Here is a 12,749-nt window from a genome sequence, read left to right as displayed (position 1 = left end):
CATTTAATGTTTTAAATATTTATTTCACAGTTTAATGTTGTAATGATTTGTTCATTCATTTGTGATTGCAAACATTTGATTCTATTTTTAAATACAAAAAAATCAGTTATGTATTTTTAATTATACGAACAACCAGGCTGCTTTGTATTTAGGCGTAAGTGAATCCTTGGTTGCTAATCTTCAATATGTCCAAAATGCTAAAGCGAGACTTTTATCAAACACCAGGAAAAGAGATCATATAACACCTGTGTTGATATCTCTTTACTGGCTACCTGTAAAATACAGAATACAACACAAGGGGCCAGATTTACTAAACAGGGGAAAATTAGCATGAGAGCGCAATTCCACAAATGCGCCGATGGGAGTGGCAAGTTTTGCACACGATCTACTGCTGACACGTAAATTAAAGAACACAGACGCAGTCACAATCATTTACATAATGACCAACGCAATCTCACAAGAGCAGTGCAAATTAGCGTTGGGACGCAAAAAAACAGAGCTGATGTTCTCATCAGGTGCGGGTCGACACAGGCGCAAATTGTTACATGTAATCTGACAAACACGTACACGTATATAGGTCTAATATCGTTTGCCAAGCCATGTTGGAATATATATATATATATATATATAACGTGGCTTGGCAAATGATATGTTCGGATAACGTCTTCCTCTGGCATTCCAAAGAAATTAATATGAGGGGAAAATATTTTCTCCCTTCTACCACGCGCTCTCTGTGCCATGCAGTCATGTCGCAAAGTGGGTTAAGACATGCTTTTTTTGGGCGTTAAATAATGGCGCAAATACCAATAAATTGACGAGCGTAAAGATTAGTAAATCACGTTGCGTGAATCATTTAAATACTCTCCTCCCATAAATTTTGCGTCTGAAAGAGAAACTCCTACAAATGCATATGCAATAAGGTCAGCCACAAAAACATCTCAGTCCACGCCTTTTCAACGCTAATTTTGCACTGCGTGTCTTTAGTAAATCCCGACAGTAGTTTTTTTAACGCCAAAAGAGGGTTTGCACTGGTGCAAGCTGTTAGTAAATCTGGCCCCATGTGTTAATGTTTACTTACAAAGTATTGCATGATCGGGCTCCTATAAAGGATATGTTAATCCCCTGCCAATCTCAACAATTTTTGCATTCCTCTGAGTACATGCTTCTAACTGTTCCACGTTCCCGTTTGAGGCGTAGTGGAAATTGAGCCTTTTCTGTTGCAGCTCCTACACTCTGAAACGCATTGATGTTATTTTACAAAATCCTAATCAAGTATGGACTCTTTTAAAGGTGACTTAAATACTTACTTATTTTATCAGGCTTTCGGCGTTTGATTAGATCTGATAAAAGTGAGTTATTTGCTATACGATGGACGATTTATTAGTGTTTTGCCTTGTTGTTATTCTACGTTTGTACGTACTTTAGAGTTATATGCTATTTATGTATAGCACTTTGGTCCATTTTTATTGTTTTTGAAAGTGCTTTATAAATAAAATTTGAGTTGAGTTGAGTCTGGGGATTGAAGCTTAGCATTGTTAGCACTATGAGTTACAGGAGGTCAGGACACTGATTCAAGTACATGAAACTGATTCATTTTGAGTGGGACACTGAAAGTAAATGTTTGCAGTTCAGTAAGTGAGTCATATGTTGATTCGGTAGCCGCTCTGACAGATTCAGAGAAGGATTCATAAGAGTCATTTAAATGTAAATCAAAATACATTGGACATGCTGTATGTTTGTTTTTGAGTTTAGCCAGTGACAATGTACTAGAAATTTGAATAGAAATCTGTAGTCTTTTTAACTTATCAATTAATTCAGACTGCAAGCTCACCATTATAATCATTTCATTTGTTGTGGTGTTGTAGATCAAGCAGCGATGCAGAAAGCACTGCATACATGGAAAACAAACGTCATGGAGGAAATGTTCCCAACACACTCTAATCTATTCCGGAGTGCATGAAAAGCCGCTAGTATATATCAGCTCTTATGAGGTTATCTGTCTTTTACATTGTTCCTCTGGCACTGACATCCTTTTGCAACTTTTTATCATTTCCTAGTTGCGCAGCACCCATGCTGCTGCTGACTGCAGACGACCGTTTAACACTTACAGGCTCATTGACGAGCTGGCCCACCATCACTGAGAGGGTCTGGAGTGTATACGTGTGTGCGTCTGGCAAGATGGCTCCATTAGAGCATTCAGAGTCTATTGCACATAAAGGCTCTCCATACAAGTTGATTTATAGCATCCTTTTGTATGTGGTGCTCTGAGATGATTGATAAAAGCAAGAGAATGAGAGTCACAGATGTGTGAAGCATTGAGAAGAAAAGAGAAAGAAAGAGAGAGAGAGAGAAAGGAGAAGAGAGCCATGTTGCAGGAAGCAGACACTTGCATTATAGTGCTACTTTGGTCGTCATAAATTCAAGCTGTCAGAGACAGTCGGCAGAAAAATTGGGCTGTTTTATTTACTGAAGTCAACTGTGCACACAGTTTGTCATTGCTTTATGAGGTTCCCAAAAGCCACCGTTTTGATAAGGAAAATTAATGAAAACTGCAGAACTCTCTGAGCCAATCAGGACAAGGCTATAGAAATTATAGACTATGACTAGAGTTCATGAGTTTATGTAAGTTTGTTGTTGTGAAAAGTCTGGTCAGAGGTCTTGTAAAACTGTTTCCTTCTTGTTTCTATAGTCTTCTTTTTTTTTTTTTGTAATAACAAACAATTCTTATTTTAAAAGAAAGAAAGAATGTCTTATTTTTTCAGCATTTTTCATCAGGAATTTATTTTTATTTTCTTAATATTTTTATTTTTAAATTATTATTATCATTATTCATAATAATAATAATAATAATAACAATAACAATAGTTATTTATATTTAAATTTGTAATAATACTTATTGCTGTTGGGATTATAATATTATTTATTATTATGACCCTCATTTCATTCCAAACCCTGAAGCACAAAAGATATTTTATGGAGAAACTGGAGAAAAGTGAATTAATCATTCTTTTAAACCAATTCTTAACCAGTTGAACTGATTAATTTTTGAGTGAACTATTCCTTTTAAACTAGAAGCCTGTTAGTAGTAGAACAACAAATAATCACATCTGCACTTGACAACACAAATCTAATTTCACTCCTGGAGTTCGGATTGTTCAGTTCAATAATGAAACATATTTTCTTGCCTGCAGATGTGAATGAGTGTGAGGTGCTCGGTAATGTGTGTGGTGAGGCCATCTGCGAGAATCATGAAGGCTCCTACTTGTGTTTGTGTCCTGATGAGACGCAAGAATTTGACCGGAATTCTGGCAAATGCTTCTCTACACCACCAGGTAATGTAGTCTACTGTAAGTCACAATGTGATCAACCAATTCATTATCTTATAGAAATCCAAATTTTACCCACAAACAGTGCCCTAACCCAAAACTACAAGGCTACCAATATGCCACAGATTACCTTTTATCTGGACAGATGACCCCTGTCCCTCCTACAAAACTTCTCTGCCGTGTACCTGAAACTATTCTGAAGCTCTTCACGTTTTAATCTCAGCCATAGAGATTCTCTAGTGCAACAGGACATTAACTTCCTATCATCAGTGTCCAGCTCCGAGTAGAACAGAGGGAGGCATGGCATGATAAATGGGGGTTGTAAACGATCTGGCAGGAAAGAAATGAGATTCAGTCTGAGGATTAGAGAGGGACCTAAGCACCATGGGCCCCAAAGTACGTAAGAGCCAAAAAGAAGCTCCCACAACCAGTACAGAGAGATATACAAGAAGACCCATCAGAATGAGATATCTGCTTTTAAAACTGATTGGAATATATTTAGTTTTATTGCTATTATTGTTCTCTTTAAACAATGTTAGTGTTTATTTGCATATGGTCTAAGTTGTTTTTGGCATCAAATTTGTGAAATACATCCAAAAACAAGCACTTCCCCATCTTACAGACCACAAAATTGAAGTTCTTCAAAAGTGAAGTGAGTCAATAAGTCTGGGAAAGGTTTTGTTTACCCGTAAAACAAGTAGACTAAAAAAGACCAGATGTGGAAGATGTTACAAATGTTAAATAGTTTTAGGTTTAAGGGTTGGCACTTGCTAGACTGGAATCAAATCTAGTGCTCCAGCTGAAGAACATGGTGAAATTGGGAAATAAAAGAACGATGTTGATTGGATATATGTGTGCGAGTGGCTACACAACAGCTGTGTCTGGAAGATCAAATAACAGGAAGCATTTCCTTAGATCTTAGCCAACTGTTTTAGTTGAAGACTTTTGTTCAAATCCACCCACCTAATCCTCCTGCCCCCATAAAACCGCACTGTCTCCTGAGTTTAAACATTATTTTTTATTTTTACAAGAAGTACCCCAGTATCTCTTACCAGAGCTGTAAATCTTGCTTTTTGCATTTAAGGACGGCAGCAGAACACCATAAAACTAGAATCACAATAGTTTTGAATATAAATTATCTGGAAATCTTAAAGAAGAGCACTAAGTGACTGAAAAGCCAAGGCTGAACTGTAAAACTGCTCTCTGATTTATTTTTTTTAATTTATTTTTCCTTTATTTTACCAGGAATAATCCTATTGAGATATAAATCTCTTCTACCAGGGATTCCTGGCCAAAATGGCAGCACAAAAAGTTTCACATAAACAAATTACAAACACATAAAACTAGAAATATCGGAACAAAAATCTTATCCAGCAATCATATAAAAATTATGTAAAACATACACGTTTCCTTCTGGTAGGACTCCAAAAGGTTTCTAAAAATGTTTAAAGATGATCAATTCGTACAAAGTACAATGATGGGTACGTGAAGAAGCACTCATCACAAATTGTATTGCAGCATGATATATACAATCCAACTTCTTTAGTAAAGATAGATTTGCATGCATATAAATCACATCACCTAGTCCAACACTAAGAGGAAACAATTTTGGAAAATTCTCTTTTAGCTTCAAAAATGTCTTTATACGAAAGAGAAAACCCAATTTAGGTCTAAGCTTTTTTTAAAATATTTTCAATATGTATATTAAAACCCAGCCTTTCATCAAGCCATATGCCCAGGTATTTATAGCAATTTACTCTTTCTATAAAATCCCCTTCTAAGGTTAATATAGGTAGAACAACTATTTTAGCGCGACAGTGGGTAAAGAGCATATATTTAGTTTTTTTTTTAGTATTTAAAACCAATTTTAAATTTAACAATGAAAATTGCAATGACCGTCTTGTAATAGCTCTATGGCTTGATTCATGGACTGTGCTACTGTGTAGATAATTGTATCATCAGCATATAAATGTATTTTAGCTGCGGTTATCTCATGACCTAGGTCATTTATATAAATTGAAAATAAAATTGGCGCTAAAATAGATCCCTGTGGGGCACCTTTATTAATTTTTAATTTTGTAGAAGTTTTCAAATGACACACTGCGTTCTTTCTGACAAGCAGGGGCGTGTTTAGGTTATTGGGGGCCCTAAGCAAATCTCTGGGAGGGGGCCCCGCGATCGTGTTCCCGGGGGTTTATCAGCTGGCAATTTTCAATGCACATTTAAGAGTCCAAGTTGCAACTATTATTAACAATAATGGAAAGATGAGGCTTATCAATATGTCACAATATCACCCTGTTTGGACTTTGTTTTCTGTTTTGCACCATTCCCTGCCACTCTGTCATCATAGTTATGCATTTCGATTGACAAGCTTTCAATTCAATTCGATATCAGTTATTTTGGATATACAGTATATTAGGTACAGTACATGGCAAATTTTCTCAAGAAAAAATACATTTCTCAAATAATGCTGTAAAACATACATGGAACAGTTGGTACTACATTAATATTGTAGGTTAAAATTAACTTATTTGTATACAAACTTAAATTACACTTAAGGAAATTTTTATAATAATAAAGTTATAATAGACCTACTAGCTTTAAAATTATTTCTACTCCAATTCGTTTTTTGAAATATAAACATTTAAATGGTGGCTGTCAACTTGATTAATTTATTCAAACATGCATTATATAGGCTATTAAAGAACATTAAAAATTATAATTAATATGAATTATTGTGTATATATTTAGCTAAATGCTCCTCTCTAGATTAAATTTTTCTAGCTGACTAACGAGTTTATGGTCACTGAGTATGTTTGTTCTGAGGTAAATGTGAGGTTATGTTTGTTTGTTTACCAGCTTTTTTATTAACATCTTTCCGTGGTTGAAACACTGATTGAGCGCGAATGCACGAGACATGATATGGATTTCGGTTGCTGTTACTGTATCTCTTTGCATATCTTTAAATGATCACTTGTGCTTATTTTGCGCTGAAACTGGTATTAAAGCGGAGGAGAGGATCAGTTCACGTGCGCTTCACACTGCAGTTTCTCTTAACTGAGCTGCACTACAGCGATCTGTTAGGGTCTATGGTCACGACACATTAAAGAGCGCCAAATCCGTATCCTCACGCTTTTTTAAGTGAGTATACGGAAATCCTTGACCTTTCCTAGTCGGTATACGGCATATACCTGCGTATCACGTAGACAACACCACTGTGGGGTCCCCCTTGGTAGAAATCGTGGGGGTCCCCCAAGCCCACGGGGCCCCACGCAATTGCGTGCTTTGGGTGGTGGGTAAACACGCTACTGCTGACAAGTAATTATTGAACCAATTTAAACTCATTTTACTAAAACCTAAACAACTGAGTCTCTGAAACAAGATTTTGTGATCTATGGAATCAAATGCTTTAGATGGACAAACAAATAGAGCTGCACAGTGCTGATTATTATCTAAACATGTAATAATATCATTCATGACCAGCATGGCTGCTGTTAGTAGGACGGTGGTTATCTAATTCACCCCCTTTTAGCAAAGGGAGAACCATGGTTGATTTCCATGCATGAGGAATTACATTTGAAGTTAAACTTAAATTAAAAATATAAGTGATTGGTTCCACTATAAAATCTGTCTCAATTTTTAAAAATACGGCTCTATATTATCAGGCCCCGCTGATATTTTACATTTGATAAATTTGATAAAGCTAATCAATTTTGTACAATTATTTCTTAATGTTCTGTAATGTACCCAATACAAATGGTTGTTTGTTTCCTTTGCTTTAGCCCACACAGCATCTCGCTCTTTAATATGAGGAGAGATTAAACTCATCAAACCCATTAAATCTCTGCCTCATACCCTAAATCTTTTAAAAGGAGCATGTTTGTCACATATACTCAAAAAAGTGAAAATGTTATGATGTTATGCACAGCATCTGCTGTGTTCTTGACTTAGGTTCTTCGGGTATTTTTCATTTGTGGATAACCGTATTGCAGTAAATCATTACATTTATTCATTGATTCTTTCCTCTGGTTCTGTTTTTGTTTGCTTTGTGACAAAACAATTGAAAATTCACATATGGATATTTTAAAAGGAAAAGACAACCATCTGAGTTATCTATGTTTGTTGTCTCATACCCCATAGTCACGTCAGTGGAGAGGAAAGAGTGTTACTTCAACATGAATGATGAGAACTTGTGTGATAAGGTGCTGGCCAGCAGCATGACTAAAGAGGAGTGCTGCTGTACGCTGGGAGCAGGCTGGGGGGACAACTGTGAGGTCCATCCCTGCCCCATACCGGGAACAGGTACTGGTTTACACAATGCACAACACACAATCTAAGTACAGTACAGAGAACTGTAAGAACACTGTTCTAATCAGCTGACTTGGTTCATCTTAGATAAACTATTCCTTTTAAACTGGAAATAGAATATAATTTTCCTTATTTTAACGCTTTTTGGGGAGAACAAATATTATGGTGGGGAACTTAAAAATATAAGCCCAAATGAGAGAAAATCAACTCAAAATGGGAACTGCAAGAACACTTTTGTACAGATGGATCATTGATTCAATAAGTTGGATTTAAGGATAATGAACAAATCATTGTTTTGAGACAATTTTTTGCAGTGAATCAGCTGACCTGGTTGATTTTATATAAACTATTCCTTTTAAACTGGAAGTAGTATTTAATTTTCCTTATTTTAACACTTTTTGGAAAAAAAATATGAAAAGATAAGCCCAGCTCCAAGTAGGAAATTCAAATTAGGAAATACAAATTAAAGTGACACAAAAAAGGTTTAAACCTATTATAATTTAAAACAGCAATGATTCTTATTTTAAACCAGCACTTTTTCCTTCAAATCTTCTTACAAATTGGTTGAAGAGGATGTATCCTGCCTGGAAGTGCACGTGTTGTGTTGCACATTAGCGCTTATGAAACCATCTCTGGTCATTACTTAATTTCAGACAGGCAGATCAAATAGGATTGTTATCAGATAGATAAGGTTCATTGCGGAAGCATATCCACATTTCTGCAACTGATGACTGATGAAAGGTGTTCAAATCATATCTGGATATCTTATAAATGATAAACAATCACTCTCATATTTCTTTTGCTTTACCAAAGCCATAATTACAAGTTTATCTTGCACTTTCCAAGTAATAATCACTATTCTTGAATAAACACAGCAGACAGTTTCCTGTATTAACTACTGACACTCTCTTATGCAGATCAGTTCTCTCAGATGTGTCCAGCAGGCCAGGGTTACATTCCTCCTGAAGATCCAATTATTCCTACAACCAGCTTACCAGAAATCTTCAAAGGTATCTATGTCTATGTATTTTTAAAGGGATCATTAACCTGAAAATTAAAAATCTCATGTTCTTCCAAACCTTTTGTGTCTACTGTATGACACAAAAGAAGATATTAAAGAATGTTTTTGTCCATAGAGTAAAAGTCAATGGGGTCCAAAACAACTGTGTCTCGCACTTTTACCCCCGTTTTATGCACATATTTTTGACTTTGTAATGTGTGGAAGCAGCCGCAGACATGGCTTAGCATCTGACCTACATATGCTGAAACACACACACTCAGCAGCCTGCTTCCCAGGGAAACCTCAGTCCCAGGGCCAGTCTAATGCACTGATTTAATTTATGAATGCAGCGAGAGTGTGGTTTCTCTTTGGCTGGTGGCAGTGCGAGTGAATGCAATGCGGTCGGGGTGTGTGTGTGTGTGTCGTGTACGTTTGAATGGAATGCTTATGGATGGAAAGGACATTTCCTCCCCATTGGTCTCCAGTCAAATGACATTTCTGCATGTAGCAGATCCCCAAATAAATACACTAACCAGAGCAGTGGAGAGTTTATGTGCAGCCAGATGCATGCTGATCTGTAGGTGTGGTCCAGGGTTTCAGTTGCATACTGACCTGTCTGTTTGTTTTAGAATGAAATAATGAAAACATGTTGATTTGTGTCTTTTGCAGATGCAGATGAATGCAAGCTTTTTGAAAATGAGATCTGCAAAGACGGCTTTTGTCTCAATACCCTTGGTGGGTATGAGTGTTACTGCAAGGCTGGACTCTACTATGATGAGAGCAAACTACAGTGTGTTGGTAAGGTCCAACATCACAAACAGCATGTAATCTCTGAATGTGTGTTGATTAGTATGTCTCATCTCTTTTCTTAAAGGGTAAGATGATTACGCTTCCCTCATGTTGTTCCAAAGTCTTTGGTGGAGCACAAAAGAAAACCTGGAATCCATTCACTTCCATTGTATGGACAAAAATAAAAAAAAAACAGATATTTTACAAAATATCTTCTTTTGTGTTCCACAGAAAAAAGAAATTAAAACAGATTTGCAGTAACATGAAAGTGAATAAAAATGTTTAGACTGATTACATGTTAGATGTAGCCAGATCAGATTTTTTTTTCTGTTCAGACTCTTGTTCAGACAGGTTTTTGCTAGCATGTCCACATTTGCTGTCAAAGTACCAAGGTAAACTTGGTTCAGCATGCATGAAATTTTAGTAATAAAATTGGGCAATACCCAAGTCTGATCACAGAAAAGTAAAAAATGTGAAAAGGTGTTTTATGCAGTATTTGTTGCTGCTGTCACTGTGACTACCTCAGTTTAGTGAGGGACAAGGACCTACGAAAGTGTGGTGACGTCATCCTCTGAATTTTTGAAGAGGGCCGTTAACTTGTTAACTTCAGGATTAGGAAGCTACAGTAAGATAAACATTCAACAAACATTCAAACATTCAACATTCAGTGTTCTGTTTTCTTTTACTCCCTAAACCTGCCCCTTTCATGAGATTTAATAGCTGGTGAGAAGAGCAAATGTTGTTGTTCTTGTTGCAACGTGTGGCATCAGAAAATGACTGATCCAATCATTCAGTCTAAGAAATTTAATTTAATGGGATTTCAAACCACATGGTGTTTTGGATCCCCCTAGTTGAATAGGCTAAAAAATTTATTTTTGCTGCCTGTCTGAACAACACATGCACAATGTTGAAGTACACAAAATGTAATGAAAATATTGAATATTATATTCTAGGTTTTCTCATTGTGCTGTGCATATCACAGCTCTGTTCAGGTTGAATAAAGTACTAAACCAGTTAATAAAATATTGTAGAAGATAAAATATATAGAAAATATATAATATACATATATACAATATAATTTTATTATATATAATAGATATATATTTATATTATGTATTATACAATATATAATATAAAATATATATAACATAAATGAAATATACAGACGACAGTATTCAGAAACATAAAAAAGTTCCATGAAAAAGTTTTATTTTAGTCCAAGTATTCTTAGAAAGGTAATCTAAAGAAGGGTTTGTTATTTTTAGCATCCTGCTTTAGCCGTTTATTGCTTGTGATGCTTGGCCTTGAATTGTCACTGTGTTCTTTTGTCGGTTAGGAATGACAGGCTTGTGTGTGTGTGTTTTTGTGTGGGTGCATACGATCTTACATGTTGAATAGATTGTGTGTGTGTGTAAGTGTTGGCCTAGTTTGGCTCACCATAACGCCAACACATTTAAATTGGATTTAAATTTAAGTTTTAAACCTGCTGCAGCTGGCGGGCTTGTGGCTTGCGGCCACATTATGCATGCATCGTGATAGCAGGTTATATGTGTGTGTGAGCATGGGTCAAAGGCTACATTTTGCAACCGGTCAGGGCGGCACAGCCGTCATGATCCAGGCCACAGCTCTATGGTGCACCGCAGGCTGTCTGCCTGCCTAAACACACATACACACACTCACTCACACAAACCACAGAACCACGGCCAAGGAGTCTTACTCAGCCGCACTGCCTTAAACCTGCCACACCCCTGACTGCCTCACACACACATATTCAGTGTAGCCACAATCATTTGATTTCCTACACCCTCTGAAACACACACACACCCACTCACTCTCCAAATTCAACCATGCATTTTCACACATACAAATATGTCTCTCGTTTCATGTGTCAGTCTTTTTAACACCAGGCCAGTGGGTGGAGGTTCTAGAGGTGGCCGCAAAATTTAACATACACATTGTGGTTTTATGTACACAAACACACATTAAGCGCATTTACATGCTTTTTAAATGATTTTAGTTGGACTAAAGCCATATATATATATATATAAAATAAAGCTGAAAGTGAAATAAATAAATAAAAATATTAGATGAAAAACTTAAAGCTGCAGTCCGTAACTTTTTTTTTTGTTGTTGTTTAAAAATGATCCAAAATCAATTTTTGAGCAAGAACATAACCAGCCAGTGTTCAAAACTATCTCCTTACTTTAGCCTGATTCACAACGGTAAGCTTGTAATAATGTTTTATAATTCAGGTGGTACTGCTGGGTTTCAGCGGGAAATTCGAGCATGCAGCCGTTCGTCTTTGCGTCATTACGTCACATCTGTTTACATGAAGAACGAGTCCCAGCTAGTAGGCTGTGTGAGGATGCTGCTGGTAGCAGATCATTTATAGCCTTTACTCACAGCAGCTGAAATAATCAAACTTGATGGCGGATTGTAATCCAGAAAGGTCCAAATGACAATCATCAGTGACAACTGGAGATTCACCCGTAGTCAAAAGCAAAAGATTTCAGACTGCGGGGTGGCTACAGAAATTGAAATCTACAGGTAACGCTAATACACACTAAACACACGTAGTCATGCAATGCTGATGCTGTTAACATTAACAATTTGAGAACAAAGTATAACAACAATAATAATTTGCACGATTTGACGTGAATCGTGCTAAGCGATCATTAGATTTAATCACCATTGGCAGCTCAATTTATTGTAATGCTTTTTTTCTCAGTTAGTCAGAACAAAAGTGGCAGATTTGTTACTTGTTCAGATGACATTTTCCGGTGAAAATTCTTATTTTGGTCACACTTCCAAGACGTAGAATCTGTGATTCTGAAGTACAGTATCCACACCGGTGTGTTGACTGACAGCAAACATTAGATTCATCCGCGCTGAGGAGTCGTGCTGATGCACAACCCATGTAAAGATGAGAATTCCGCAAATAACTGCAATTGCAGGTTTCAAACAGAGATGGCGACAAAGAGGCAAAACTTACGGACTGCAGCTTTAAATTAAAATGAAATATCACCTTGGCAACTAACTAAAACAAAGCTGAAATTCTAAAATAACTAAAACTAGATTGATTGATTAAATGTGTGTCTGCGCTGCTCTCAACAGTGTTTGGAAACAGTGTCTCTACTAATAGCAAAGCTATAAGTTTAACTGCTTCAAGAACAGTGATGTTACTACCTCGCTACTAAAAAAATGACAACTATTTAGTTTCTGTGTGTGTGTGTGAGTGTCTGTACTGTATGCATGTGTGCTGTATGGGAGAGAAAGTGGGAGAAAAAGAGCATACTTTCCATAGATAATAAAACTTAATTATGTGT

At 36.5% G+C, this 12,749-nt stretch overlaps 1 protein-coding gene across 7 annotated transcripts in view; it reads left to right on the top strand.

Moving 5' to 3' along the window:
- The window catches only part of ltbp1 (latent transforming growth factor beta binding protein 1), a 94,970-nt gene that overhangs the window by 76,540 nt on the left and 5,681 nt on the right, over nt 1–12,749 (top strand). For all 7 annotated transcript variants that reach the window (XM_051867250.1, XM_051867255.1, XM_051867252.1 and 4 more), the window contains 4 exons: nt 3,192–3,332; nt 7,467–7,628; nt 8,552–8,644; nt 9,304–9,432. In XM_051867250.1, the coding sequence (XP_051723210.1) occupies nt 3,192–3,332; nt 7,467–7,628; nt 8,552–8,644; nt 9,304–9,432 (525 nt within the window). The remainder of the gene's footprint in view (nt 1–3,191; nt 3,333–7,466; nt 7,629–8,551; nt 8,645–9,303; nt 9,433–12,749) is intronic.

This window comes from Ctenopharyngodon idella, chromosome 17, assembly GCF_019924925.1.
Source record: "Ctenopharyngodon idella isolate HZGC_01 chromosome 17, HZGC01, whole genome shotgun sequence".
In the NCBI taxonomy this organism is placed as follows: domain Eukaryota; kingdom Metazoa; phylum Chordata; class Actinopteri; order Cypriniformes; family Xenocyprididae; genus Ctenopharyngodon; species Ctenopharyngodon idella.
The sequence above is the reverse complement of the archived record's forward strand: the minus strand, read 5'-3'. Positions and strand labels throughout refer to the sequence as shown.